General features: G+C 39.3%; 1 protein-coding gene across 15 annotated transcripts in view; it reads left to right on the forward strand.

Annotated features, from left to right (window-relative positions):
• The window catches only part of LOC148054717 (uncharacterized), a 338774-nt gene that overhangs the window by 223447 nt on the left and 87834 nt on the right, over positions 1 to 27493 (forward strand). For 10 of the 15 annotated variants that reach the window (XR_015706635.1, XR_015706634.1, XR_015706636.1 and 7 more), the window contains 2 exons: positions 12814 to 12899; positions 12998 to 13085. The exons of 1 other annotated variant lie outside the window; for it this stretch is intronic. Coding sequence is in view for 1 of the 14 variants with exons in the window: in XM_087766621.1 (XP_087622747.1) it covers positions 12363 to 12386; positions 12814 to 12899; positions 12976 to 13085; positions 14450 to 14479; positions 24003 to 24097 (345 nt within the window). In the remaining 13 variants the exon portion in view is untranslated. Of the gene's footprint in view, positions 1 to 12338; positions 12387 to 12434; positions 12900 to 12975; positions 13086 to 14449; positions 14480 to 24002; positions 24131 to 27493 lie in introns of those variants that run through there. 4 more of the 15 variants (XM_087766621.1, XR_015706630.1, XR_015706632.1 and 1 more) reach the window with 4 other exon arrangements.

Raw genomic sequence — 27493 nt, forward strand, 5'->3', positions numbered from 1 at the left:
AAGCAACCGAAACATCATGCCCTTTTAATGAAAAGTTGCATTCAAAGCTGAGCCAAACGTGAACAGCAGAGAGTTAGTACGTGAGCAGCGAGAGACGCTGACTACAGCAATACTGAAACCAATCCTTCTGTGTCCTTTATGTGTTACTTGAAATTCCCAAAGTCCACTAGCTTCAGATTTTAATGGAAGCCAGAGGGAAGAGGTATATTTACTATACCCATTATCCAATAAAAATAATATTGTTGGGTTAGCATACGTATATTCCTCACTTGTGTTACTTAGTTATAATGAATATGTTTACTAATGAAAATGCAAGGTCCGTCCCCTTTTACCGTGTATTCATCAGCACTAGTGTTGCTTTTCTGTTATCTGCAGGATTTTAAAGACTAAAGAGAATGTCAAGGCAATGTCACTTGCATTTATTTTGTTTGGTTTTTTTTTTTCCCTTAAAGCATTGATACAGTTGTGCTTTGTTTGGAGGTAATGAGCTGTAGGAGAATTTTAAAATGTGGATAGCTGCTTAGAGTAAAAAAAAAACAAAACAAAAAAAAAACCCAACAAAAAGTAAGAAAATATTTAGCCAATATTCAAATTTTAAAATATTTCTTTTTTTTCTCAAAAAGATATTGGAACCTTACAATAACTGTAGTAGGTGCCTGCTTGACCAGAAAACTAGTTTTTCTCAGTGTGTGTTAAATATTTCAACATGCAATACAATAAGATACCATAGCAGAAGTGCTTCTTCTGAAAGCTTCTTATTGAGTGGAGCCTTTTGGAGATTTTTTGCTTTGAATGTTCCTGACTCAAACCTCTCGGGATTTTTTTTGTTTGTTTGTTTGTTTTTTCTTTTACTGTTTAAAAAAGAGCTTTATCCCTGGTAAAGTTTGTATTTAATAGAATGGGCAGAGAATAGTGTGTTTTACTGCATGAACTTGATGCCTCAGCATTACTATTTCTGGCAGCGATTCTCCAGCTAGTGTACCTGGTAAAGCTTAATGGTGGTTAAGACTTTTCTCATTTCCTAGACAAAGATGTTACTGAAATTAGAAAGATGAACTCCTGTATTATTTTTCTCAATTTGCTTTATTAAAATTGTTTCCAAATGTGACCCCTGCAGTGAAAACTACGTAAGAACCATTCATATTTAACAGCCTCCTCTCTTAAGCGACTGTTATACACCTGCCTGTTCCGCTTTTAATATTAAGCCATTTCTATTACTCCATTGATTTCCTTGATCCTTTGGACAATGATTTGCAAAATATCAGTTTATCTAAGGAGAGAAAAAATGAAAAATTGAAAAATAGTTTTGTAGAACACAGGTTTGGTCAGGCTTCAGATGTACTATGGAAATTACTGAGTCTATTCTTTACTTTTTGAAGATAAACATTTTTCTAAACATTGGACTGCCGGATATGTATTTAGGCCCAGTGTAACTCGGCAAAATTCATTTGAAGTAAATGCTTATTTGCCTGATTAGTCTTCTGGTAAAACATCTTATTCTGCCTCTTTCTATTGAATACTTGAACAAAAAGAAATACGTGAACATTTCAAAATGCTCCATGGATATAGATAGCTGCCTATCATATATTTATGTGTGTGTGGGTTTTAAATTGATATTAGGGTGAGCAGAAAATACAAGACAGACTTCAGTTGCACCTGTAAAAATAAAAATGCTACTTCTCTGTGAAACTGCATTGCTGTATTTTTCTGCGGTACAAGGATACCATCTTCATGTTTTCCACTGGCATTATCCGCTTTGGAAAGAAAAATGCATGACAGCCTCAAAATGGCGTTCTCTGTTAGGGAAAGGCAAAGACGAAAGCTGCAATAACGTAGTTCCAGCACAAAATGGCCTTTTCCAATAGATTTCCAGTAAATTTCTTAGGCTGATTAAGGTTTTGGCCATTAACTGGCCAGTAAAAGCTGAACACTAATACAGTAAATCTGATATTCCTATAAAAATATTCCCCTGTATGTGCGGGATACCCATTTGCTATACAAGCATGTGTGTAAGTACAGTGTTAAAGCAAAATTGTGTTTTGCAAGTCCCCACAATGAATCTTAAGTATCTATTTTGCTTTCCCCTCTGTGCTGAAAACTCAGAGCACTGCCAGACATTTTGGTCTATGTGTGCAGTGCTTTATTAGACGACATCCCTGATCTTTATGTCAGACTCCGTAATTGTTTCAGGTCTAGTACAGGAACAAGGTCTTACATTCAGGTAGGCACGGAGCAGGCAGTTAGTTGTACATGTTCTCTGAATGTAGTGATGAGTTGTTACGATAATGTCGAAGGGATAAAATTACTGCTGATGTAGTGCTGTTATGATCAACTTCTTTTATATTGTTCTTATGCTATATTTTAGATATATTGACATTTTTTAAATGACATGTTTATTTGTATAACTCGAAAAAAAAATTAGTCCTGAACCATGTCTTCTATGATTTTCCTGTTATAATTCAAATGTAACCCTTTGCTAGTAAACTTCAGGCTGCATTATTAAACTATGGTGATTTCTATTGAGCGGTATTATGTAAACTGAATATTAATTTATAGTCTTACTCTAATAGTATTCATACTTATTGGGCTGTTTGTAACATGAGACCGTAAATGCATGCATACACATACATATCTATCTCGTGTATAGGTCTGCCATATTGCGCACAGCACACGTGTATGTGTGTGGGCACGCACATGCAGAAGAGATGAAGTATGTGATTTTGTCAAAACGGTTGTTGGGGGAAGGGGGAATTGTTTAATTTTCTTACAAATATATGACGGAAGTAATATGGGCTTTAGATGACAACTTCGATTTTGGTATTTGGCTTCAAAAGTTTTTGAAAAGCAGATGTATTTCTAATTGAGTTAGGGAGAGTTCTCGATTTTGAACCAAGTCTCACTGTCCTGTTGCCAAGAGGCAAAAAGTCTCTTTGTCCCGTGCCGCCCCCCCCCCCCCCCTGCACAATTTTCTTATTAAGTTACTTGTTTGCACTAGAAAAAACACCGTGCAGTTTTTTTGAAATTTTTGGTGGACCAAGAAAAATTCATTGCGTTACATTTCTGTTGATAACATTTTCTGGGAATATAAATTTAAGAGTTGACCTTTTAACATTTCAGTGCTTTTATCATCCATCTAAAATCTCCAGTAAAATGCATTTATGCCCTAGGAAAAAATGGTTAAATTTGAAACTTGAAATTTCCATGGATTAGTCACTGATATCCCCTGGGAATTTTAAATATTCTGAAAAGGAAGCGTTTTTAAACAACTGAAAAACATAGGTCGCTGAATAAGTCTGGAAGCAGCTTTTCACAATTCCCCCCCTTCCCCCCTTTTTTTTTTGTGATGCCAGTGTTATCATTCATATTGTACTTTATTAGTGTAGATAGCACAGTAAAAACTCCACTGAATGTTTTCCTTATAAGAGTGTTTGTGTTGGTTTTGTCAGGTCGTAATAAACTTCATTAAAATAACCTTTATTAAATTATGGCATACATTTAATCCGAACAGATGCTGATTCATCTTTTAAAAAGCAAAATGAGAAATCATAAAAAAAGATTTTTTGCAACAAAATTCTGGTTTGCTGGCACCACTGAAATGACCCTCTCTTTTTAAAAACCACTTTACATACCATGTAATGTAAAGGTCATATGATGTAAAGGTCTCTTCTTTCTATACGAACAGAAACGGTTCCTTTCAAAGCCTGATGCTCTGAGTTGAGGCCTTGCTGCTGCTGCATCTGCTTTGGAGTCCCAGCGCCGTCGCTCCACCACTGCAGCTGCTGGTAGTGGAGCGAGTTTGAACTTGCGATGCACGCTACCTAATGCCGTGCGCTGTTCCCGGTCTGTAGCTGGGAGCGGGGCAGTTGTCCCAATTTTCTAACATCCTTTCTCTGTATTCTGTCATTTTTGTCAAATGTGAACTGTGTGTGTATAGATCACGGAATGCTTAAATGTATCTCTCTGTGGGAATACATCTTTCTGGACAAAGGAAATACAGAATCACATGTGTGCGTGACATTTTGTTTACTAAAACTGAAAAGTAGCAGAATACTGTTGAAGCTGAATATGTAAATTTAGGCATCCCTTCAAAATGTAAGAAATTAATAATGCAAGCGTGACAGCTTTAGTAAGTATAACATGACAGACGGGAAGAAAAAACCCAAATGATTCCCAGGAAGACAGTTCATGGAACACACATTTTATCAAGTATTGAATTGAAGATGGTGCTCTGTTTTCACAACTATAACTTATACCTGCAACTGATACAAAGAGTGTAGAAGCCTGTATTATCTGTCCAGATGAATAGATGAATACTTGCAGTAGGGTCATCATTCTCTCGACGTTATATTTTATGAAAATAACAATAATGGGTCAATATCGTTCATGTTAGGATTTTTTTTTTCAAGAAGAGGGATTTAAATGTACCAGTGCCAATGTACTCTGTTACAGTGTGAGATTCCGGTGATATTTTAGATAGCCAGGCTAGGCAGATCAATCTAAGATGCACCTTATGTACCATGTATTTTAGTTTTAATGGGCTAAAGAGAAATATTAACTTGAACTGTAAAACTGAAGTTGGCTATATAAAATAGGTATGATACTAATATTCCGCTCATAAAGAGATCGTGTCCCTATGAATTCTGTATCTGCAACCATTTTGGATTAAGTATCTCTCTGTGTGCTCAGTAATTGCAACTATGCTGTGAATGTATTGCCATAATGGAGAGCCCTTTTTATTTTCTTACAATTTATTTAAATTTTTCATCTTTACTAACATTTCACTACCAAAAAAACCACTAAGGAATTTCTGTTGTGTATCATTTTTGTTCCCTTTGCAGTTCACTTTGTTGAGGATTGTAGCACTCTGTTGTAATTTTAAAAGATGCTCTTAATATCACAGAACTTGGTCACTGGACAACTCTTCACTAGTTTAAAAGCCTTGAAGTAATTTACAATGTAAAGGTATTTTAATCCCTTTTTAGACCGAAGAAATTTTAAGTTTTGATTACAGATTTCATCATATACATTTGCTTACGTTTTGCAGTTTATCATTCTCTAAAAATTAACTTTTTCTTTTTTTAAAATGTGTTATTTGCCGTTTCCTTCTTCTCCCCCCCCCCCTTTTTTTTTAAATTCTCTCGCTTTTTTTTTTCCTTCAGTAGCTATTTCTGCAGGGCATCCACTTTTAAGCAGACGTGGCCATTTAAATAAACGGAGGGCTGCGTTTTAAAATGCAATAGCTTGTCTCAACTCTGTACCCCTAGTGATACCAGGAGAAAGGTATTGCCAGGAGAGAGCATTTCCAGCAGGAGAAGGAGAAATGTCCGTCGCTGCTGCAGGTACAGAGGTCTCGGAGGGGAGAGGTGCCCTGGCGTTGCAGCTTGCAGACCCCCCGTGCAGCGCGGCGTTTCCCGGGGCGAGAGCCGCCCCCCCCCCCCCGCGCCCCGTCCGCAGGCCGGGGCAGGAGCGCGGCTGGGGAGGAGAGCTGCAGCTTTTGCCGTGGTCACGATCACGCAGTCGCGACCGTTCCTGGCCCTTCAGCGAGCTGCTGGCAGCTGCAGCCAGGAACCGCCAAGGTGCTGACTCGGGTAGGGAGGGCTGAGGCCGGCGGGGCAGCCGATCACCTGCAGCCGGTAGCGGCCGGGCCGGGCCGGGCCGGGCCGGGGGAGCGGTGTGGCGTGGCGTGGGCTAGCGGGAAGGAACACGAGAGGGTGATGCAGAGCGTGGAGCTGTATTGTCTGCTCGCAGCGTGAAGAATAAATTACAGTCTGTCAGAGCATGACTTGACAGTGCCAGGGGAGACTGGCTGTGTTGTAAAGTTTAGTTACGTTTTCAGTAAAGTAAAACTGTGGTATTTTACAGCTGAGGAGCTGGCTTCTTATAAAACTAGACGTGGCTATGGCATTGCTTACGTTCCAGCTTGCACCTCCTTCACAAACACGTATTTGCAGTGCAGTTAGCCTCCAGGAGCTTTGTAGCGTATTTTTGATAAATAAGTAGAAGCCAGTAAATAAAGTCTTGTATTGGGCTTTGATTTGCAGCTGCTGATGTAAATTTTCATCAGTAAGCGTGGTATATAAGCAAAATATTAATACCATCAGTTTCAAGTGTACAGCTCGGTACAGTAAAAAAAAAAAAAGAAAAAAGTTGCAAGATAAACAAAATTGTGTCGGTAACACCCTTTAAAAAACTGCTAATGCCATGCACTGTTTAATGCCTCCGTTCTTTAAAAAAAAAAAAAATTAAAAAACAAAACACTTGTCCTACTGCCAGAGTTTCATTTGTGTTGATACCAGTTTAATGCCAAGTTTGCTATAAAACATTACTGTTAAAATACAGTGTACTGAAGGAAGTGTTTTTGCAAAATGCTTCATTATGTGTTGAAGGGAAGAATGTGGAAATATATCCTTGTTTAGCTTGCCTTTACAGTTCAGGATCACTTACTTCAAAATTGTCTTTATTTGGTCTTTAAATGTTTTTTCCCCCATAATTTAATAGACTGCTGATCAATTGCAATTAATGCAAGTTATTCAACAGTAGAATAGAACTTTCCCAAGTAACCTGTACAATGTGTAATTACTGTCCTTTCCATGAAGTGTACACCAGCTATAATCTCACAGAGCACCTTCAGTGCCTTTTGGGATCGACGGACAAGGCTCTTTTGCTTTTATATATTTTTTCATTATTATTATTTTTAATCCCTGGAGAGTGTCTTTAAAAAGAAAAGCTCTCTAAATATTAAGTAAAGCTATTCTTGGTGATTTTTGTAGCATGTACTGGAATTATTGTAATGATACAATTAAAAAAAAAAATCCAAAAATGTGAATTTACACTTTTCTGGATAGCTTAATTCTAAAAAAGAAAAATGTTTTACTGGATTATTTTTTAAATAATCATGTACCTGATCATTTTGTATTAAACATTTCTGGAGGTTGTTAGATTAGAAACCACCCCATATTGAAAATGAGCTATGTTATTTAGAAAGAAAAAAATCACGAATCTGTTCCGACCTGACCTTAGTGTTCATGGCTGTATCACATAAAACTGAGAGGCAAGAACAAGAGATACCACTCTCAGTTAAAATCTAAGCAAATGAATTAGTGTATAGCAGGAGTGTCTGTAATGAGTTTCCAATAGACAGAACTTGCGATAAGGGGAAAGAGAGAGGTTATAAAATTATGTAATCGTATAAACTGCGGTGTGAAAATATTGGCTTATTACTATTTACATAATTCGAACTTATTCAGGCATGATGAATCTTAAAATAATTCTTCCACTTCCCTTTCTGGAATTCCAGTTCTATTAAGTGAAGCTTACACGTTGGACTTAATTGTTTTCCTCTTTCCTGAATCCTTATTTTTTTAGTACCGCGGTACCTTAAAGTTAGACGACTTTCAATCTTATTTTACAACTATGGTGACAGATATAAAGCATTTATATATCTCCTTGAAGAAGGATGACTTTCAGTGAATGAATCTGAGCCATAATTCTGTAAAGGCGATGCACATTTAACCCTCTAAATGCACCAGAATTATCCCAGTTATGAGACAGGCAAAATCAGAGATGAAACTCAGCTGTTTTCACATTTATACATTTATACAAAAAGTGAGAAAGGAAGGGATAGGATCTGTACTTTTATATAGGAAGTACAAAAATAAATAAGGAGCTAAAAATAGCGTCTGAGAAAAAAGGGGAAAGTCATTCAGAAGAGCTATTAAATGCAAGTAAAACACTATCAACTAAGCTGTTCAAATACTTGACTCTGATCCTTCCCTAAAAACTAGGTCTGTCTTTTATATTACGTTGGCATTAAAAGTTGTTGAGTGCACTATCGCATATAATCTCTTTTTTTCTGTGTAGGGTTAACATTCTCATCTGTGCATGTTCTGTTAAAATAAGTACTATCACGAATGTCATGGCATTATTTAAAAAACAAAAATGATAAGAGTTTTAGCTGGACATCATGGCTGTCTGCTGCTAAGCCTGTTACCCAGAAATTTTGCTTGCTTTTACTTTTTAACCACCCAGAATTTATGCATATGCATCCTCTGCATCCACAGTCTGTATGCAATAGATACCAAAGTTATTAGAAGAGGTCAGAATTACTGGGTGTCATTTTACCGAAATAAAAATTTGTGGGAAAGTTACTGTTTAAATATCTTGTCAGCTATGTCCTGATGATCTCTAGTATGCTTTTACTATAATTCCCTAAAAATAAATATTAAAAACGTTTTGTGGTTTCACACCATTAAAAAAAAAAAGAAAAGTTGGTAAGGGTAAACCATAAAACATATATTTGGCTTACAAAAGAAATGTTTATTCTCCTCAGAATGCCAGTGGTTGAGCATTTTCTTGAGATTTGAGGCTGGATAAAAATGTGTAACAGAGGTTCCTTAAATATGCCAGTGCAGTAGTCGTTCAAGATGTGGCACAGCCAGCCAGTTCCGAGAAACCCACACGTGCCACCCTGTGCTTTCTAAACTGGGCTAATATTGGGCATTTTAATAGAGCAAATGGGATTAAAGTCAGGCCTGAGAACAATGAGATGGGTTTTCATATACTTGGTGATGAATAGGTAGAAAGTATTTTCCATCAAATACGGTATATACTGTTCTTGGTAGTGCTTGCTTTTGCCGGTCTTACCAGTTAGGCAGAGTACGTACAGCTCTTGGAATGGCTGTATTACAAGCTAAAATATATTGTAAATAGTATTAAGTCTTTGCCACTGTCATTACCTCAGCTGATCTTTGAAATACTGTGATTTTAAAAATCATGGGAGTTTATGTAAGAAGGAAATGCATGTTGGAAAAAAATCTATGACTCTAAAGACCTCTGCTCCATTTTGCAGGATAGTGCGTTTTTAAGCAGAAGGTTGGAGAGCAGCCTCTTTGGATGGGATCTGAGAGTTGCAAGAGATAGAAACTCACATCTACCGGTTTTCTTTTTCCATTGCATTTTTTTCTGTCACCTCATGATCAATATTTAAAGGAATAAAATATCAATTAATGTGTTTTTTCCTGAGTAATATTTTACAAAGTCTTAGAAACGCATGGTATTGACTTTTCCAATTAGTTGAAACTGCCTAGCTGCTTTAAAAGTACATCAGGAAAGCAATGATAGCATAAGCAAAATAAATATTAAATGAGAGGGACAGCTATGACTTTCCTTAAGTAACCATGTAATCCCTTTTTTCTTACGGTAACATATTTTCCACAGAGAAGACTCTTCAAGGTTGAATCCTGTACGCTCTCCTTCCCCCCCACCCCCCCGCCATGTAGGGCAAATCAAACGCTTGACAACGTTTTTTGTTGGGAAGGCACGTAAAGAAAAAAATTTTTGAATATACCAATAACAGAAAAAGTATATATATTTTTATTGCAACAAGGAGATTTCATTGGTTGAGTGAAATGGCGAGATGTGACGCAAAAGGACACTTGGACGGGTAGAAATGCTGATGTATGCCAAAGCAGGCGTACCAAGAAATGCTGTTGCTATGAGAGAAACAGAGGGAGAGAGAGGGAGAGGGAGATCGGGAGAGAGCAAGTTGTGGAGGCCTTATTTTTTCCTTTTTGGCTTATAGCAGAGAGACTCAACCTCTCCAGTTTCTAGCAGGGAGGGTTTAGAAGCTTTCGGTAGGCATTTTCATTAGACCGAGCATTTAGAGGAGGGGAGGAAGAGGAGAGAGATGCAGGTCACCTTAGAGTACAAAGGCAATTGGAAAGTAGGAGGCTGTATATACTAAGCCAATGATCTGTGCTATGATAGATACACAAATTAGTACGACAGATGAAGCAGCTTAGCTCGTTATCCACCTGATGGTATTATGACTTACAATTCAAAATTACAAAATTAAAATGCACGCAGACACAGACAGACATATATTTATAGTGACCCCACCTTTTCAGCTTAGGAATTATCCAGCTGGGATACCGACGCCTCTCGTGTAACATTCTTAAAAGAGCTGCGGTAAATTCACCTTGTGAGTCCATTAGCCAGAAAAGGGGGAAAATAATTTGCAGGAAATTTTTTTTTGTCTCTCTTCTTCGGCAAGGGGGAAAAAAGTTTGTGCTATGAACTTAGCCTAGCAGCTTCTGGAACGTGAGCCAAAAGGGGCAGGAAGTTGTTTTACAATAGCGTTACAGTGATCTGCCACAAATGGAAAAAGCCAAATGTTGGACTCGGCAGAGAGAAAAAAATATCCTTCTCCCCCTCGTTTCCCTCCTTTTGCCCCGTCAGAGAGAAAAAGAGAAAGGAACGTCGAGCTAGGAGTTCCTTTTCTTTTTTTTAATTACTTCTTGTAAGTAATGGAAAGATTATCGTACTTGCATATTCCATGGCAAGCACGAGGGAAAGAAGTATCAAAGGGACGTTTAAAAAAATGCACTTGGTAACTAGCAACGGGACTTTTGGCACAATTCCTTGAGTTTGCTTGAGGTTATGGAGGGGGGATGGGAAGAAGAAAAGCAAGTCGACGCAGTACGTTTTCTTTAAAAAAGGGGAGGGGGAACGGAGGAGAAACTATATAAAACTTTTTTTTTTTTTAAGGGAAATGTGTGTTGATCCTCTGAAGCTGAATCCTCAGGCATTTGTGGCCCGTCTTCGCAGTCCGATATGTTTTTTTGTGAGTGTGTGTAAGCGCTCTCAATCAAACAGCAATCATGGCAGCTGTTTTTCTTCCAGCACAGCAGTTGAGCTGTCTCGCCCAAATGCTTATCAGCTTTTGACTCGGTGCCAAGATAGTTGTAAGGGCCAAGCAGCCTCAGCTTGGCTGTGCAGCTGGTTTAGAAGTAAGGGCATGAGAAAACAAAATCACGAAGTTTTTTTGTCACATACAGTATTTACTTTTTCAAATACCCCTTTTCAGCTCTGCGGGTTTGGGTTTTTTTGTGTGTGTGTGCGTGTGCGCTGCAGTTTCGTGGTCCTTGCGGACTGCTTTGCTGCAGAGCGGCGTCTAGGTACATGGAAATAGAAAGAGGAGCCCTCTTCTCTCCGTTTTACTCCCGGAAGATATTTCCGTAGGACCTTCCTTTCCCCCCCCCCCCCCCCCCCCCCCCCAATTAAAAGCTTCATTAGCCGCCCTGCGCTCTGAAGCCCGTTGCCATCGCGTGGGTGCGTTCACGTTCCGGCGCAGCGCCCTTCCTCCCAGTTGCTCTTTTTCTCCCTGGGTCCCCCGACCCCCCCCCCCCCCCCCCGGCCCCATCGGGGCCGTCCCCGTCCCCATCGCAAGCCCCGGGCCGGCGGGCGAAGCGGGTCCCGGGGGCGGCGGCGGGGGGCCGGAGCGGTGTCGCTGCCCGCCCGGCTGCGGGGTGCGGGCGGGATGCCCGCCGCGCTGCCTCGCGCTGCCTGTGAGGAAAACGAGCCTGCTCACGCAGGGCCGTGCCTCTCTTTCATCATCAGCTCTAGCCCTCTGCGTTTCGCTAGCTCACGTCCTCCTCCTCCTCCTCTTCCTTAGCCAGATTGCTCCAGTCGCTCACAAGGGGGAGGCTGGACTCTGAGAAAAAAAAAAAAGGTTGCTGCTGCCGCTCGCATTCCTGCTGCAAGGGCCTCCCCTTCAGACGGCCTTTGCCAGAGCAGAACTTTTAAAAATGCTGCAAATAGGATCTTCTTTTTCCTCTGCTTTATTTAACCCTCCTCTTCCACCGTTTGAGAACGGGGCTCGTTTTCTGTCTCTCCTGCGCTGTGCTCGGCTGTACTGTATATCGCAATGTTGAGGTTAAAGCTCCAAGTATTTTCCCCTCCGCTGATCCTTTTCTTTCTCTCTCTCTCTCTCTCTCTGTCTCTCCTTTTCCTCCGTTAAAGAAATTGATTTCTTTGACTGAGCAATGAATCGGGCTTTGCTAGTTTGTATGCTGTGGGAATGAAGGCTTTTATTTGTGATTTTTCTGCCCCGAGTATCAGTGCACAGCGCTGCTTATGGAACAAGCCTCTCGCTCTCGCTGGCTTTCTCTTTCTCTTTAATAGAAATATATTTTTAATGGCTCTAGGTATCTGCGCCATGTGAAATAGGGTGGATGGTATCCCTCCAAACCCCTTGTTAATTTGACCATGGCTGAAATGGAAATATTGGGGGGGGGGGTGGAGGCGGGGGGGCTGGGTGTGGGGCAGGGGGTGCACAGGCTGTTTCATCCTTGCAAACCTCTCCCCCCTCTTTCTCCCCTGAGGAGGGAAGAGGGGATGTGCAGTAAAATGCCGTCTCTGGGACAGGTGCCAGCTCCTAGACAAAAGAAGTAAAATAGGCGGTAAAGAGGGAGGGGGGGTGGAAATTAATAGCCAACAAAAATAGGAATCGAAAATCTCCGAGAGGCAGCACCGGCGAAAGCGATGGTGCCTAACTGGCCTTTTTGCCGAATATTTTCTTAGCGATGGGTGAAAAGGAGAAAGTTGCGGTACAGTTTTTATTCTCGTCTTCTCTGCAGACGTTTGAAAGCGTGAAGGGAGGGTGGAGGGTGCCTTTTTTCTTTTTTTTCTTTTTTTTTTTTCCCTCCTTCTTTTCCCTCCTTTCTACTGAATTATTCATAGTGTCAGTGGTGAAGCCAGGACTATTAGCATGCATCAGACATGCTGTTTGTCTGTTTGCTAACATTCTTCATTCAAGACTTGTTAACTACCAGACAAGCTTAACACGCTTCTCTTTTTCCCCTCCCCTCCTCTCTCCCTCCGTCTCTCTCTCCCTCCCTCCCTGCCTGCCTTCCCTCCCTCCTTCCCTCCCTCCCTCCCTCCCTCCCTCCCTCCCTCCCCTCACTTCTCCCTTCCCTTGCCTTCCCTTCCCTTCTTTTCCCTTCCCTTCCCTCCCTTCCATGCCACCCCTCGCAGCCGCCCATTGTTGCAGCCGGGCGCTGGCAGCCGGGGGCAGTTGTGGCAGGGGAGCGGGCGGAGGAGAAGCCGGCGCCGGTTGCTAGGTAAGGACCGCCTTCCCCTCCTCTCCCAGGCCTGCATGCACTTGCAAGGGCGAGAAATGCCACCGAGCTCGCTCAGTGCCTTCTGCCTGCTTTTCCAGGAGACTGCAGAGCTGCAAGGTGAACACCACCACCACCACCACCACCACATCGGCGGCTCCCCGAGGCTGGCTTCTCGCCCTGCGCAGGGTAAGCTGCTTTCCCACCGCTTCCCCGCTCCCCCTTGACGTGCACCAGCATTTCGTGTTTGTGTACCGCTACGATGGCGTGAGCGGCGAGTAATTGCCAAGTAGAAAAATTAAGTTTCAGAAACTACGCGGGTATCGGCAAATTGGCTCACGTCTGCCTATTAATTTATTATTAACCAGTAGTACGTTATCAGCCCGGCGAGGTTTAGGCTCTTTCAGGATGATCGCTTGCTGGCTATTAGGGATGTGATATACTAATATTTGCTATTGTTGCTATTTTTTAGGTTCTCTTCTCCCTCTCTATCAAGTCTGCCCCTCCCTTCGCTAGTCTGTTTAAAACCAGCAAGCTTCATTTTCTTAGCAGACAAAGGTCGATCACAGCTTTTATTTCTGAATGCAAATGTTCTAGGACTTGTGCCAGTCTTGCCTTCATTGATTACAATATAGCTTCTTTCTTGAATGGCATGCCACCCCCCCCTTTTTTTTAAAAAAAAAAAAAAAAAAGGAAGCTCAAGAAAAGAAACAAACAAAGTTGGGCGGTGCAAGTTTTTATATTTATTTAATATTTCAGCATGTTTGAAACATTATTAAACATCCATGAGCAGAGCAGTTCTAATGCAGCTGCTAACAAGTACGTAGGGTTTTATGCCATTTGTGTGTGTATACACGAGGGTGCGTGTTCGCATTTCTCAATATTTTTTAAGGTGACTGTGTGATGATCTTCAGTAATTGTATCTCATTACAGTTACGCTTCCTGATTGTCTTAGCAATGTGAATTTGGACGTAACTATTTTCAGAGTTCGTATTTAGATTTTATAATACCTGGAGTTGTTCAGGATTAGATTATAATAATTTTTATCATATATTTTTAAAATACTATTTTTGATGGCCTTTAAAAGTCCGTAAGTGCCATAAGTGTATTTTCTTCTTTATCTTTTACATGTGCGCGCGGGCACATGCTCATGCACACTCCCACTCTCTTTCTCTTGCTCTTCGGGTGTTAATGAAGGGATTTATTTTAAGTATATTACTTAAATATTAGAGTAATGCCATTTATAGATCAAAGTAGCATGTGGATATAGATGTACTGAGTTAGGCACGATCTGGCAGACGGTTATACACTTAAGATTTATTACTACTATGAAATTGCCAGACCTATTATAATACTTACTTTGTATTCTTCATATAGACAAGTGCATGTGCAAATTAAAATATCTGGAAATAAATATATTTTTAAGACACTTTATGAGAAAACTAGTCCTTTTATATATATTTGTAAAACAAAATGCTTTCCTTTACACTGAAAAAATGGGATGCTTATGTAAAATATTTTAATCTTTTCCCTCTAATTTTATTTACATCCAGGAATTAAAGTAAATAACAAAACAAATCCAAGTAAGTTGTTGTTTTTTTTTTTTTCTCCATACCCCCCCCCGCCCCCCCCCAAATAATTAGAAAATACCTAGTGATGTGTACAAAACCAGTTTTAATTCAGGCCATTGACAGCATTGTATCAAAACCATCTCCGTATTGGCATTGCATTTGAACTGTTTTATGGCAACATAAACTGAAAAACAACTCATAACTTTAAGTAGTAAAGCAGTATTTATTGGCCGGTCAAGCTCAAAGTAAGTAGAGAATGTTTTAGTGAACTGTGTAGATTAAGAAAGGAATTTAGGAACGTATGGCTTGGTGATAGCTAAAATGAATTTCTTCAAAGTACTTTTTAGAGGCCTGTAGTAGCTGCACAGTACAATGCAAATAAAATATTAGTTAAGGATTTTAACTTGTGGTCATTGTTATAAAATCACAAACTGCTAAACACTCCTCACTGGGAAATTTCAGAGTACTCAATGATATTGCTCCTAATGATGCTGTTTATCTAAATAGGATTTCTTTTTCTTAGGTTGTAATACTTGTTGGGGTTGTTTTGTTGCTGAGGACTAGCACTTAAAGGAATATAAAATTGCTTCTGGTGTATTAGTTCATTATGTTGTGGTGGCTTGCTAGAAATGATCTCTGTGAAAGTAAAAGAAGCAGAATTGCCTTATTACTGGTTTATTTCACAGTGAGGATTTCTGTAAGCATGCTGAAAATGAACATAGCAGTGCATAAAGATCACGTGTACGTTCATTGAAGAAGGATTAAAATCTGTTCATTAGATTGGTGAATTCCAGGTTTTAAATTTAAAATTATTTTTAGTCTGTAACTTGAAATATAACTGCTGATAGGAATATTCAGCCCCTCAGATAAATGCCTTCAGGAATTATGCACATGAGATAGGCCATTTACATTTTGAAAGTGTTTTGTGTTGGACTGCCAAGATTTTCGTACAAAATGTTTGGTGCATGGAATGAAAAGTTAAAAGCATAGACAATACTTTGCTTAATTAAAAAAAAAAATTATAGCTGGCTAGGATGAAGCTTTGCATATTTTCAGATAACAATTGGGTGAAACACAGTGAAAATAATCTCAGATGCACTGGTTTTGCTCCAAACTCCGTCTTTCTCCCCCACCTCCACCCTCCAAATGGATTTTTATCCTCCAAAAGGATATTTAAGGTGTTGCTGATAAATGAACAGTCTCTTCTTAAACTCCCACCTATCTTGACTAAAAATATGGCTTTTACTGAATGCTACTAACGCAGAGAAAGCGGGGAACACGAGGGAAAGGTACATATGTTCCAGGCCTGTGAGTAATACAGAGTGCTCAACAGAGAGCACTGTTACGTGCAAGACAGAGAGCAGCTTGCAATGAAACAAGAGGAGCATAGTCCACGGCATTTAACACAAATAGGTGGGTTAAGATGTGATGGTTACTTTCACAGATAATAAATGGGACGTGTGGCGTCCTTATTCAGGCTAAACTTTTTGAAATTAATTGGAATTTTGCCTGGGTGAACGCTGCCAGGTTTGGATCAGGTTAAGGGAGATTTTATTGTGGGTAAAGGAGAGGGAAAAGGGAGGAGGTGGAGAGAAGAAAGGGAATGGAGCCGGAGTTACCACTTTCAGATGTGGGTGCAATCCGGAGTTCTTGTCTTCACTGGATATAGAAGATAACATAATACGCTAAGGCTGGATTATATTTTGTATGGCTGTATTGGTACAGCACTGCCTTCTAGTATGTGCCAAGTATTCATAAACATTTTGTAGCAGCTAAGGAGAAATAAAAGGAGGAGTGGAAGGAATGCCTTCTTTCATCCAGATTTCTTGGGGGGGGGGGGGGGGGAATTTGGGGGGGGATGTGCGCTTCACATCGAATCAGTGTTTCAGCAGCTTCCTTGCAGGCAGAATGTTTCACTGTAATCGGCCTTCGTCCGTGTGCCACATATTCCTGTGGCGTGATAAACCTCGGCAGGGCCTTCTACCTCGTACGGCAGCGTTCCAAGTCTCCTGTGCACATGGGTGCTCAGGGCATGGGCAGGCCTGTGATCGTGACGCCTTCCCTCAAGAAAATGGAAATGCGCTCTAATTAGGCATTTTTCCTACTAACTGCATCAGTTGCTCTCAGCTTGAAACAGGTGCAGGTAATCAGCCCTCCCTCCTTCTCCCCCCGCAATGGTGGTTGTCGTGGAGGTCTAATATATATAACAAAGCAATACAGCCATACAGTTTTAATTTCGATTTATGGTGCCTGTACCTGCCTGAGAAGAAAAAAAAAATTTAGAAATACGATTGCATGTGTCCGTTTCTCAAATAAGACACACTGTAGAACGTGTTTCTTCATAGCTACATGCGTGTTCGGATAGCGTGCATGCTTGTACAATGTGTTTGATTTTTGCAAAGATAGGTATTCATTTATTCAGTATGCATGCAGCTCGCTAGACTTATGATTGCAGCCGGAAGACAAAAAGTTGAAATCCCTGTAGCCAGCACAATAGACATTCATAAGCAGAGTGATCCCAGTAGATATAAAATGGCGGGGTAGATGTTTTCAAGTGCACACGTACTTTTGCAAGTCCTGAGTTTATACTACCGTAAACTGTACTGGCTGTGCAAATCTGTACTTGTTTATGCATTTGACTCTGTGCCTGATCCACGATAGGATGAATTCTGTTGAGTTTGATGGGCTTTGGAGCAATCCCCCTCTACCCAGATATTCACTAACGTAATACGTATGCACATTTGTGGAATCGCTAATAAATCTGGCCTGTAACTTCTCACGAGTGAGCAAACCAGTTTGTGATTTTCCGAGGAACGATGCAGAACTTTGTTCAGAGCTATTCCTGTACTCAGGTAGAATATTTTAAATCTATTAGTGACCCCAGTACTAGTAGGATTTCATTAAAATTTGACTTATGATCTCCAAAATAGAACATAATTCTGTTTAAGGTGCCTTGATTTATAGGTGGATATGCAGGAATAAAATGCCCAGAATCAGGCCCTTTGCAGCCTGTCTTTTAAAAATATATACTGTCAAATATAAGATCTCATCTTTTTGAGTTGCCTTTTGCAAAAATAGTCTTTTTTCACAGAAGATCAGTGTTACCAGTTGTTTAGCAGTTGTACACTCTTCCTTCTTGCATACATTTGAAATTTGCTATGCCGTACCTCTGGAAACAAAGGATCTGATCCAAAGGCCTCTGAAGGCGACGGGGGTTTTTCCATCGACTTCAAATGGGATTTGGATTAATCCTATATACATAATAGTTTGCATTAATGATCTGACTGCTGTAGTGGTTTTCAGGGTTTTCCACAAAACTTTTCAAAACTCTCATAAAAATTGTCCAGGCATGATACTCCAAAATACATGTCTAAGCATTGATCACGTTTTGTTGTTTTGTTTTAAGAAAAGGGGGGGCAGCTTCCAGAGAGCTTCATCTCACTGATGCTGCAAATGAGAGTTTTATGAATAAAAAAAAGAGTGAATGTTGGTTCCGTATTTGGTATGTAGTTGATGCATTACCTTATGCATTCTTTATTTAAATTGGGCAGTCTTTTTGGAAGGAGTCTGTAGATTTAAGATGGCAGTGTACTACTTATTTATTTTCATACACGTAAGTTTAAATTAACCTCAACCGTCATATCCTGTTATCTGCCAAGGAAAACATTTAGCTCCTCTCCAATCTCTCTGGAGTTTCAAAATGATTCGCTCTTTTCAAACTTGTTAAAACACAAATAGAAAAGTAAATTGCTTTGGATACCTACCAATTGAAGATTTTGCAAAGGGGAAGGAAGAGGAGCTAAGGAAAAATGAATTTGTTATTATAATAAGCAATATACCTTTATTAAATATTAAGTCGTCATTTTCTGTAGCCTTTGATTGATTGTGTTTGAATTGCTGACTGGTATTTTGCAACACTTCGAATCTGAGGTACACTTAGCTTGTTGGCCATGTATTCAGATACCTGCATACACATATGTTTACTGTGGCATTCATTCAGCTCCTGAAATTCTTTTGTCAACGTAAGCAGACATTTGCAGAAGGAGAAGGCAGCTTCAATTTTAATGACAAAAGAGTTCACATGCTTTTATAACTACAGACACAAATATTTTTAGAGTACCCAATTAGAAAAAATAGCGTTATTTGAAATTGGTCTTGTTTTCTTTGTTTTTCTCTATTTTATTTTTTCTTGTTTTAGGTATTTTCAAAAATAGAAAAGTACACTGGAAACAGTTGATCTCAGGAGCTAGAAAACAAGAAGCAGCACCGTCATGTCTGTTTATTTTAATGCTGGGAGCGGGCGGGCAGGCAGGCAGTGGCACTGAGTAGCTTAGAGAAATACGTGGTAGCGTTTTTGTGTTTTACAACCGTGGTAGGCCAAGATGCTTCACACTGAAGTTAATTCATTGGAGAGGTCAGTTTGGGGTTTCTGTAAAGGTGATACACTTAATACTGATTTTTCGACATGAGTTATATTATTCTTTCTAATACATTGCTCACAGTAACTAGTCTTACAGAATCGCAGTAGGATAGGTGATAGAAAAGACTTTGTTCTGGCCAGAAGATAAAGCTGTAGAAGAATTCATTTGCATTTTCATCTGCAAAATGTAATAACCATAAAGAAGTTACAAATATTTACAGTGTTTTAGACAGACAGTTACTTGTTTCAGTTCAGGAAGTACTGAGTTTGTGAACACAAAGCTTTGACATGGGCTTTTAAATGCATTGGCACCCTTTTCAGAATTAGTCTTGCTTTTTTATTGGAATTCAGCGTGCAAAAGGGTAGGAAAGCTATTTGATTGCATTCAAGAGATTTTGATCACTGTATTTGTTTTGCTACCAATACACAAAGAGCTCTGGTATATTTACTTCTACATTTGTATATACAGCAAGTATTATTTTCAGAAGATTTTACTCTTTGATAAATCATTCTTTTTTTCCTCTTTTTTTGATATTTATTTTTCTCCCTGGTTGCAATTTTTTTTTTTTTTTTTTTTTTTTTTTTTCAAAAGAAAGGAGAGTTCTCATGGTATTTTTGTTACCTTTGGCAGATTAGATGTATTTTCTTATTTGTCTATAGGAAACAAAATAGTATATCCAGTTCTGAGTCAGTGGAAAGTCTCCCACAGATATCAGAGAGCTTTGGATTATACTCTCAAACCAAAATAACACTAATTTAAAAACCTGATACAGGAAGCCTGAACTGGAGTGACTCTTAAAGTGCATTTAAAGAACGCTACATTCTGCATGACCTTATGGACGATAGGCAGTTAGCTTTTTACCTTCTTACTTTGTCTAATTTAAACCAAGGAGTGTCAGAGTCTTGCTTTCTTGTTTTAAAGGAAGACAGCATTGGTATTCTTCTTACTCCAGGATGCATTTATGAATTGCAGGGTGCTTGGGAAGGAATTGATCATATTATTCCAAAATGGTTGGAAACTCTGTTACAGGCCCAAGGGGCATGCACATACAAATTTTGCTGCAGGGGTTCATCATGGGGTTTGGTTTTGTTTTTAATGCAGTGTGAAATACAGGGGGGGTTTTGTTGCTTAGTTATTATGTGAATAAACCATTTACTACTTTAAATCTGTTTTTATTAGCAACCATTTTTTTAAATAGTTTTCGAACTCAGTCTGTTACGAAGATAGTTAGTTACCAGTTTTTTTAATGGAAGGTTATACATTTCTCATTCTATAATTATTACAGAAGGAGGAATTAACACGATCACATGGAAATTTTGTTTCTTAAATGGAGATTTACATTGATGGATTGAAGGTTTAAGGTGCAGATTTACATTTAAATTACATATTACATGACATTTACATTTTAAATTATACTAAAACAATTATTTCTACTGTCTCCTTGGTGCCTTCTGAATGTCTCTATAAAATTATTTCATTTAAAGTATAACCCGCTCTACAATATACGTTTCACATATGGGATCAGAGTATTTTTTTGTATGGATGCGCTCCTATTTGGTGTAAACAAAAATGAACATGTAATATTAATGTGTACACATTTAAGATGCTATTTAGTACTTTATTTAGAGTGGCAATTACTTTTTTCCCTATGACATACAATGCTCTCAGGGGGTTGTCTCGAACAGGATAAGAATGGTATCCACCAGGCGCTTGTATTTTTTGCCCCAAAATGCTTTCAGGAGTCAAAACTTGCAGTGTTGCTTAAGGCAAGCAGGAAAGGAATAGCACTTGGCTGCAGATAGAGCCAGCAGGGAACAAGGTGGTCTAGTTTCTAGGGAAAGAGGACTGATTTGGGAGAGAAAAGCAAACCGAAAGGTGGTTGTGCCTGTTGTGAAGAGCGGGCCAGCGTGGAAGTCAGGAGTGACAACAAAATAGTTGTAACTTCATGAAGATACTTCCATGCTTACAGCAGGTACTGTATGCGCATATATATGTACTTGCTGGTGAATGTTTCTTCAGTTTGTGACACTGCAGTCCACGTCTTGCAATCAATTTTAGCAAGTTGAATGAACTTGAAGTATGAGCATGATTCTCTTCCCAAAATAGATTTCTTTGCACTGTTGGTTGGATATGACAGTTTTGCACCCATATAAGGTTCTGGGTTGGACACAGAAGCACTGAAATTCCATTATTGTCAAAATAATTGCTGCAAGCCTTTTAAATTTCGGTGCCTGCCGAGCTGAGTATGTGAAGGAGTACACACCCGCCTGGTGGTGGATTGAAATTCAGGTGGAAAGGGGGTGTGAGTGAGCCAGTATCAAATCCCTGAATTTTGTAACTTCTCTTGTCATCCATGTGTTCCTCCTGAGATACAATCTAACCTAAAGTACAGATTAATTGAAGGTTCAGCAGGAAGAGCTGAACCAAGCCTAGCCTTAACTGTGTATATTAGTTTTAAAGTTGCAAGTAGTGGAAGAACAAATAGAAAGTCTCACAATTCAATTAACATCAAGAGATAAAGCTGAAAAATTTCCATGCCAGTGCACTTGCAGACTTTGTTGCAGCTCTGTATGAGTATTTTTGAAAAACGCTTATGAAAAGGTTTATCCAGGTGATCAGTGGCTGTGTTTCATATCTCTGTCTAGTGGGTATTGCTTCTAATGGCAATTAAAAAAAGTAAAGCCATTCTTCACAGAGTGAGTTTCACCTCTCTGCAGATGACTAGTTCAAGGCCTGCATAGAGTTTAAGTCCCACTCAAACCACTTCAGATAGCACACAGCTTTTTTATGCCCTTTATGTACTGTGAACTACTGCTGTAGAAGCCACTGGGAGAAATACTGGGTACAAAGAATAATTTTTATTGTGCCATTGAAATCAATGGTGTTAACTCTTTCTAATCAATATAATCTGCAGTCCCAAGAATTTGTCTAGTTACTCTTCTATCCTTTAATGCAATAGCCTTTAATTTGTAAGTTATGTATCTTAGACATGCTATTGTCCAGAAGTTAGGCCTTGATGAAGTATTCGTATGTGGGAGTCGTGGTGCCCTCGTCTGGAAAAATGAGTAAGAAGTTGGGAGATTCTTTTACACTCAGCCTTGGGTGTAACAGTAAGAGCCTCTTCAAGTTTCCTCCTCCTGCTCTGCCTCAGCACCTCCCCTTGTAAGCTGGAGAGAACTCTGACACTGCCCATGAGATTTCTTCCATGAGAAACAGTTGATGTCTGAATAAACCATGTACAACATACGCGTGGAGAACACTGAGCCGAGAAGGGAGAAATTGTGAACAGTTTTGAAATGCAGTGCCTGCAGAATTTGAGGGGTTAAATACTGCTTTGCACAAGGCGGCATCTCATAGTCTAGATCTGCGTTGCAGCTGCTATTCCAGTCCTCGACTTCCTTTGAATGGAGACTTTCACTCGTAGCTTTAGGAGGCGATTCCTCTGCCTCCCAAAATTCAGTAGTATTCTCTTCCAAAGTGGAAGGTTTTGTGCTCTCTTGCTTACTTGCCACGAAGTTTCTTTCATCACCACCATCTTGTGAATTAGTTGCTCTGTTTTATGCATTCATAAGTAATAGGAGAGATTGCAGCACAGATGGCATCTGCATGGGTATACCCCAAATCACAGTCTAAGTCTGATCAGAACGGCTCAATGGAAAGATGCTGTGAAATTGCCTGGTCTGTTGCCCTTCCAGTTTAGGATTCTGCTGTACAAGTAATTAAAATCCAGTGTGATGATAGCATTAAGATTGTATGGGGAAATTAATTAGATCATTGACTTAAAAAAAAAAAAAAAAAAAAAAAGGCAAACCCCCAAACCTTTACAGAATATTAAACAATGACCATGGAAACTAAAACTTACAAATCGTAACATCTGATGTGCTCCCTGCAGAATAGAAAACTGGGAGGGAAATTTTTGAAATAAAGACACTGGCATATTTTAAATCTTTCATTTGCTGACATTTTTTCTCTGATAATTTCGCTCTTTTTGTCCTACTGCTTGCCTGAGTGTAGTTGAGTTTAGGATTTATTTCTTTTTACAGCAAACTATCCTCTGTTTGTACTGAGAGTTTAGTTTCTAGAAGACAGGCAAGCGTGCCTCGTTCCTGCAGCATTGGCATTGTGGAGCAAATTACAGTCAGCTTAAGTGAGCAGGCTTTCTTAGTCACCCTGTCTACAATTTTCATCCTCGTCAAGGGCACAGCTACACTGGAGAGTGCCCCCGACACACACGTGATGCACGGAGTGGGGAAGCAGGCGAGGATTTGACTGAGCGCAGAGAGCCACGCTGGTTCCACCATGTGGACAGCTTCAAGCCAGCTAGCTTTACTGTTTCAGTTACTGCAGAAAGCCAACTGTGTTTTAATGAATACTGTAAAAACTGTTTGTTTCCCCCCCAATTTTTAATAAGTGTGCCTGTGACAATCAAATCCTGCAGATGCTCTTGCATGGGACTTACTTTTGCACCCGCTGGTAGTCGCAGACTGTGTTGCTTCCATGTCCTCTCCCCCTCCTACCACCGCTTCCCCTCTCATCTGCAGCTGGTAAGGGCTGTGTGAAAAACAGTGCTTTGAACCAAAAGTGAAAATGCAGGAGACCTAGAGCCAGAGTTTCCTGAAATGTTTCCTAGGAATCCTCTGCCCAATTTGAGAGCTTTATAGCCTGGTTATTAATGGTGCTGAAAATCTTTGGGTGAGTGCTGCTGGGCCCCAGGTACGTTCTAGTGCTTGCATGTAGGTGTCTCCAGCTGGCTCGGGAGTGCTTCTGGTAACCTGTCTTCTTACATTCTCATTACCTGTGGTGTGAGAACACTTCCAGTCCAAGGTGTGCATAGGCGTCCTGAGCACCAGGGAGTGTAAGCTAGCCCCAGGGCAGGCAATTTCCCTCTTCAGTTTACAGTATCGTTTGAGGTCAAATGGGAGAAATTGCGGTGATAAACCTGAGGAGAAAAAGGGACAAATGGTCTAGTTTGGACTGTTAAGTTGGGCAGGGTTTGCAACTATCTAAATGGAGTAAGTGCTCCAGGGGTTTTTTTGATGCTGTTTGCACAAGATTTCAAAACTACTGTGTTTGATTTTTGGGTTTTCACCACTTTTTCTTTCTTTACTCTTTAGGTCAATTCACATCCAGTCTTTCCAAAATTACTGGTAGGCAAGGCTGTGGTTCCAAGAATTGTTTTGGCTTGTGCATCTCCTGTGTAGTGAGGTGATGCTCAGATGAGAGAGGAAGACGAAATGAGAAGTTCCCCTGTCCTTCAACTCAGTAAATGGTATGCTCAAAATGATGAGCAAGTTTCTGCACACTGAGGCAAAGACCTGGTAACTCATTGTGTCACAGACAAAGTGACATGTTTTGAATGCACTTCTTGAGAAACAGAGGTGTTGATTGCTCCAGGAGTTCATTGTCAGAGATAATGAGATCTGCCGGTACACCAGAAATCTTCATGGGGAAGAAAATCAATAGCAAAACAATGTTTTAATCTGTAGTCTCAGTAAGTCATTTACCTTTTTGAATCTAATTCTTCTCAGAGGTGAAAACTTTTCTGTTGGTGTTCTATTGAAACACAGTTTTTGAATAGTAAGTCTGTGTTGGGAAGATTTTTGTTTTGTTTTTGTAGGAAGCCCTTCCAATAACTCCCCAAACTCTTCGAGGCTTTTTTTTTTTTGTGTCTCTGTTTTTAAAAAGAAAAAAGGGGAATATTTGCAAGGTAAACTTTAATTTTACCTCACAATCAGTAAAAGATTCCTCTTTAGCCTGGAATATACACATTACAGACTGTGTTTAACTGTAAACTAATTTTTATATGAGTATATATTTTATGAATAAGTTACTATTATGGCTTATTCTTACTGTGGATGTACTGCTGCAAATAATGTGTTGACTTGTACCTCTGTAGGAGTTTTGCAAAGGGTAACACCATGAGGCATTAAACCTCTCCCTGAAAATGTCTGGGCACTGAAAAACAGTAATGACATAAAAAAAAATATTTTTGTGAGAAACAGAGGGGGGAAAAAAAATCAAGACAGCTGGGTGAAACATGTCGGTCTGTTGATTCAAGGGTTCATATTTTATTTTGTCTAGCAATCAAGATGCATTTTTTCCTTTTAAGAAATAAAAATGCATAATTTTGACTTCCAATTTGAAAAAACAGAAGCCTTAAATTTACATATTTCACATATTTTTCACTAGTATTTTAATTTCGCGTTTGTATGTCATATTTTAAATTTAAATTGTGATGTTGGAATGAATTGCTCTTGTAAATTGTTCTTTTAAAAGGAGAAAAAGATATATTTCAGTTCAGATACATAAAGTAAACGACATGACTCTGTAGCTTCTTCTGGTGAAAGAAAAAAGCATGATACCTTCTGTAACTGCAGCATCAGACCCTGACTGGTTGTCTCTGTAGTAGCATTGCATTAGTGCAAACATTGCTGGCGCTGTACTTTTTAGCAGGCTTCTGTTGTGTCAAAAGGTGAGAGAGGCTTCTATAAATAACTGTGATTGGTTGTATTGTAGCTAGTCATTTTTTGGAGTTACTACAGAAGTTGGTATGCTTTGGGGTTTTTTTCTTCCAGCTTAAATAGCACGCAGTGCTGTACCATTTAGTATACCTTTATTTAATTTGTCTCATCTGTGACACAGTCTCTTCTAAAGGGCTCAAGCTTTGGATTAAAACGTAGTTCTCAGGCAGAAAGAAACTGCAGTAAAAGTAGTTGTACTACTAGTTCATCCTATGATTAATAGCAAGACTTGCTTAGAAGTTAGTCTTTGATTTCCTCTGTTTAATTGTAGCCCTAAGTGAAATGGGTTTTTGATTTATAGAAAATGCAAAATTGGGTACAGAAAGTTTTAAATTACAGTAACAGTAAAAAATTTCCCACAATAATCATCCCATATTGTTTCAATTCAAAAGAGCTAAGGCTTGATTTGTGTGGGAAAGAACCCATAGCAGCCAAGTTCCACATTTGAAACTGGGGAGAGGGGAGGATCAATTACCCTCTTTTGAGGGTATAAAAATATGCCTGAACTTCACTATGTAATACTTTTATCATATATTCTCTCTCTGGAAGGGTGCATGCTAATTAATTAATTTAGAATAGCTATATTCTTACATGGATGCCATGTAAAAGTAAGTGGAAAAAAATGTGTTAGGACATACAAGAATATTGGCAAAAAAAGCAGAAGCCTTAGGAAAAGCAATGGCTCGTAATCATGATTGAAAACAAATTTTTTTTCTTTTTTTTATAATATTTGCGTTATGCAGAATGGTTCGGTATACTGTTAAAGCTTTAATAACTGTAATTTAATAACAGTAGCTTTAATAACAGTAGTTTAATTCCTAAACTACTTTTTGGAAGTTCTGCATGGCTGATCTTGCTGTTGCTTTACCATGTTTATGTTGACTTTTTCTTTCGTTAGACTGCAATCGCTATGTATGTTTACAGCGCTAATCCTAGATGATGAAATTCTAGATAGTTAAAATTCATTCAGTATCATCGAAGCTATTCTGGGGGAAACGACTTTGCTTTAACAGAGTGAGACCAAATTCGGCTCTGTTTGCAGGGATATATGCTGAAAAACACTGTTCTGACCCATGGAGGTCTACATCAGTGTTCCCGAGAATATGAGTTTTGGCCTTTCATATTTACTTTTTCGTGTACCAAGATACAGTTAAAAATAATTTTGAAAATAATAATGCCGTTGTTATTCTCTTGGCCAACTTGCTGATTTTTAAAATCCTGCTTCACAGTCTCTCCTCACATACAGTTTTTATTTGGAACGTACTGAGTTTACAGTTTGAGTATAAAATGCTGCTTCTATTCCATTTGATTTGGCATGAGCAAAATTTAAAATCCAAACATAAAGCATAGTATTGATCCATTTATAAGCATTTTCAAATTGTACTGCACTTCTTGGATAATTTATTGTAGTAGCATTTTAAAGTCAGGTAAGCTCTGCTTTTGTGCTACAGTCTGACAGTTTAATCAAGATACAAATTTAGAAACAAATCGGCACTGTCTTTTATATAGTGCCTCTAAATCCATGGTAATTGGTACCAGACCTTGGTAAAAGGAAAGGATCGCCGTTTCATGCTACCAATACCAGTGGGTGTTGCCCCACAGCTGCATCATATAAGAAGAGAAGATGCAAGAAAAATTAAAGGATCCCCACATGCATTTTTCTTTAATATACCTTTTCCACAGTACGAGGTTGATGGAAAATTCCCTTGAATTCGGTGCGTTAGCCTGCCGTAAATAGTGCCATATGTTCTGCCTGCTTTAACTCTTACCTTTTGATAGCACTGGACAATTTTTAAGTCGGCTTTCTTTACTTTGTAGTTTTGAAACATTAAAAAAACCCCTAAAAAGCCTGTACATAATAAAATCAGAACGGGGAGGGTAGAATAAAAGTGCTGCTGGTGCATTTGGATTACATTGATGTAAACTGGCTAAATTCAGACTCTACAAAGGCCTGTTTTGGGTAGTTTTGTCGTGTCAGAGCATACCTTACAGTATGAGCTGCGGTGCAGGTTACGTTCCTGCTCTCTCGGCGTTTCGAGGATTCATGCTCAGCTAGAGCATATACAAGCTATAGACTGAGGCTG

This window comes from Nipponia nippon, unplaced genomic scaffold (genome assembly GCF_047370975.1).
Source record: "Nipponia nippon isolate SJK-2023a ecotype South Korea unplaced genomic scaffold, ASM4737097v1 scaffold_3, whole genome shotgun sequence".
Classification (NCBI taxonomy): Eukaryota; Metazoa; Chordata; class Aves; order Pelecaniformes; family Threskiornithidae; genus Nipponia; species Nipponia nippon.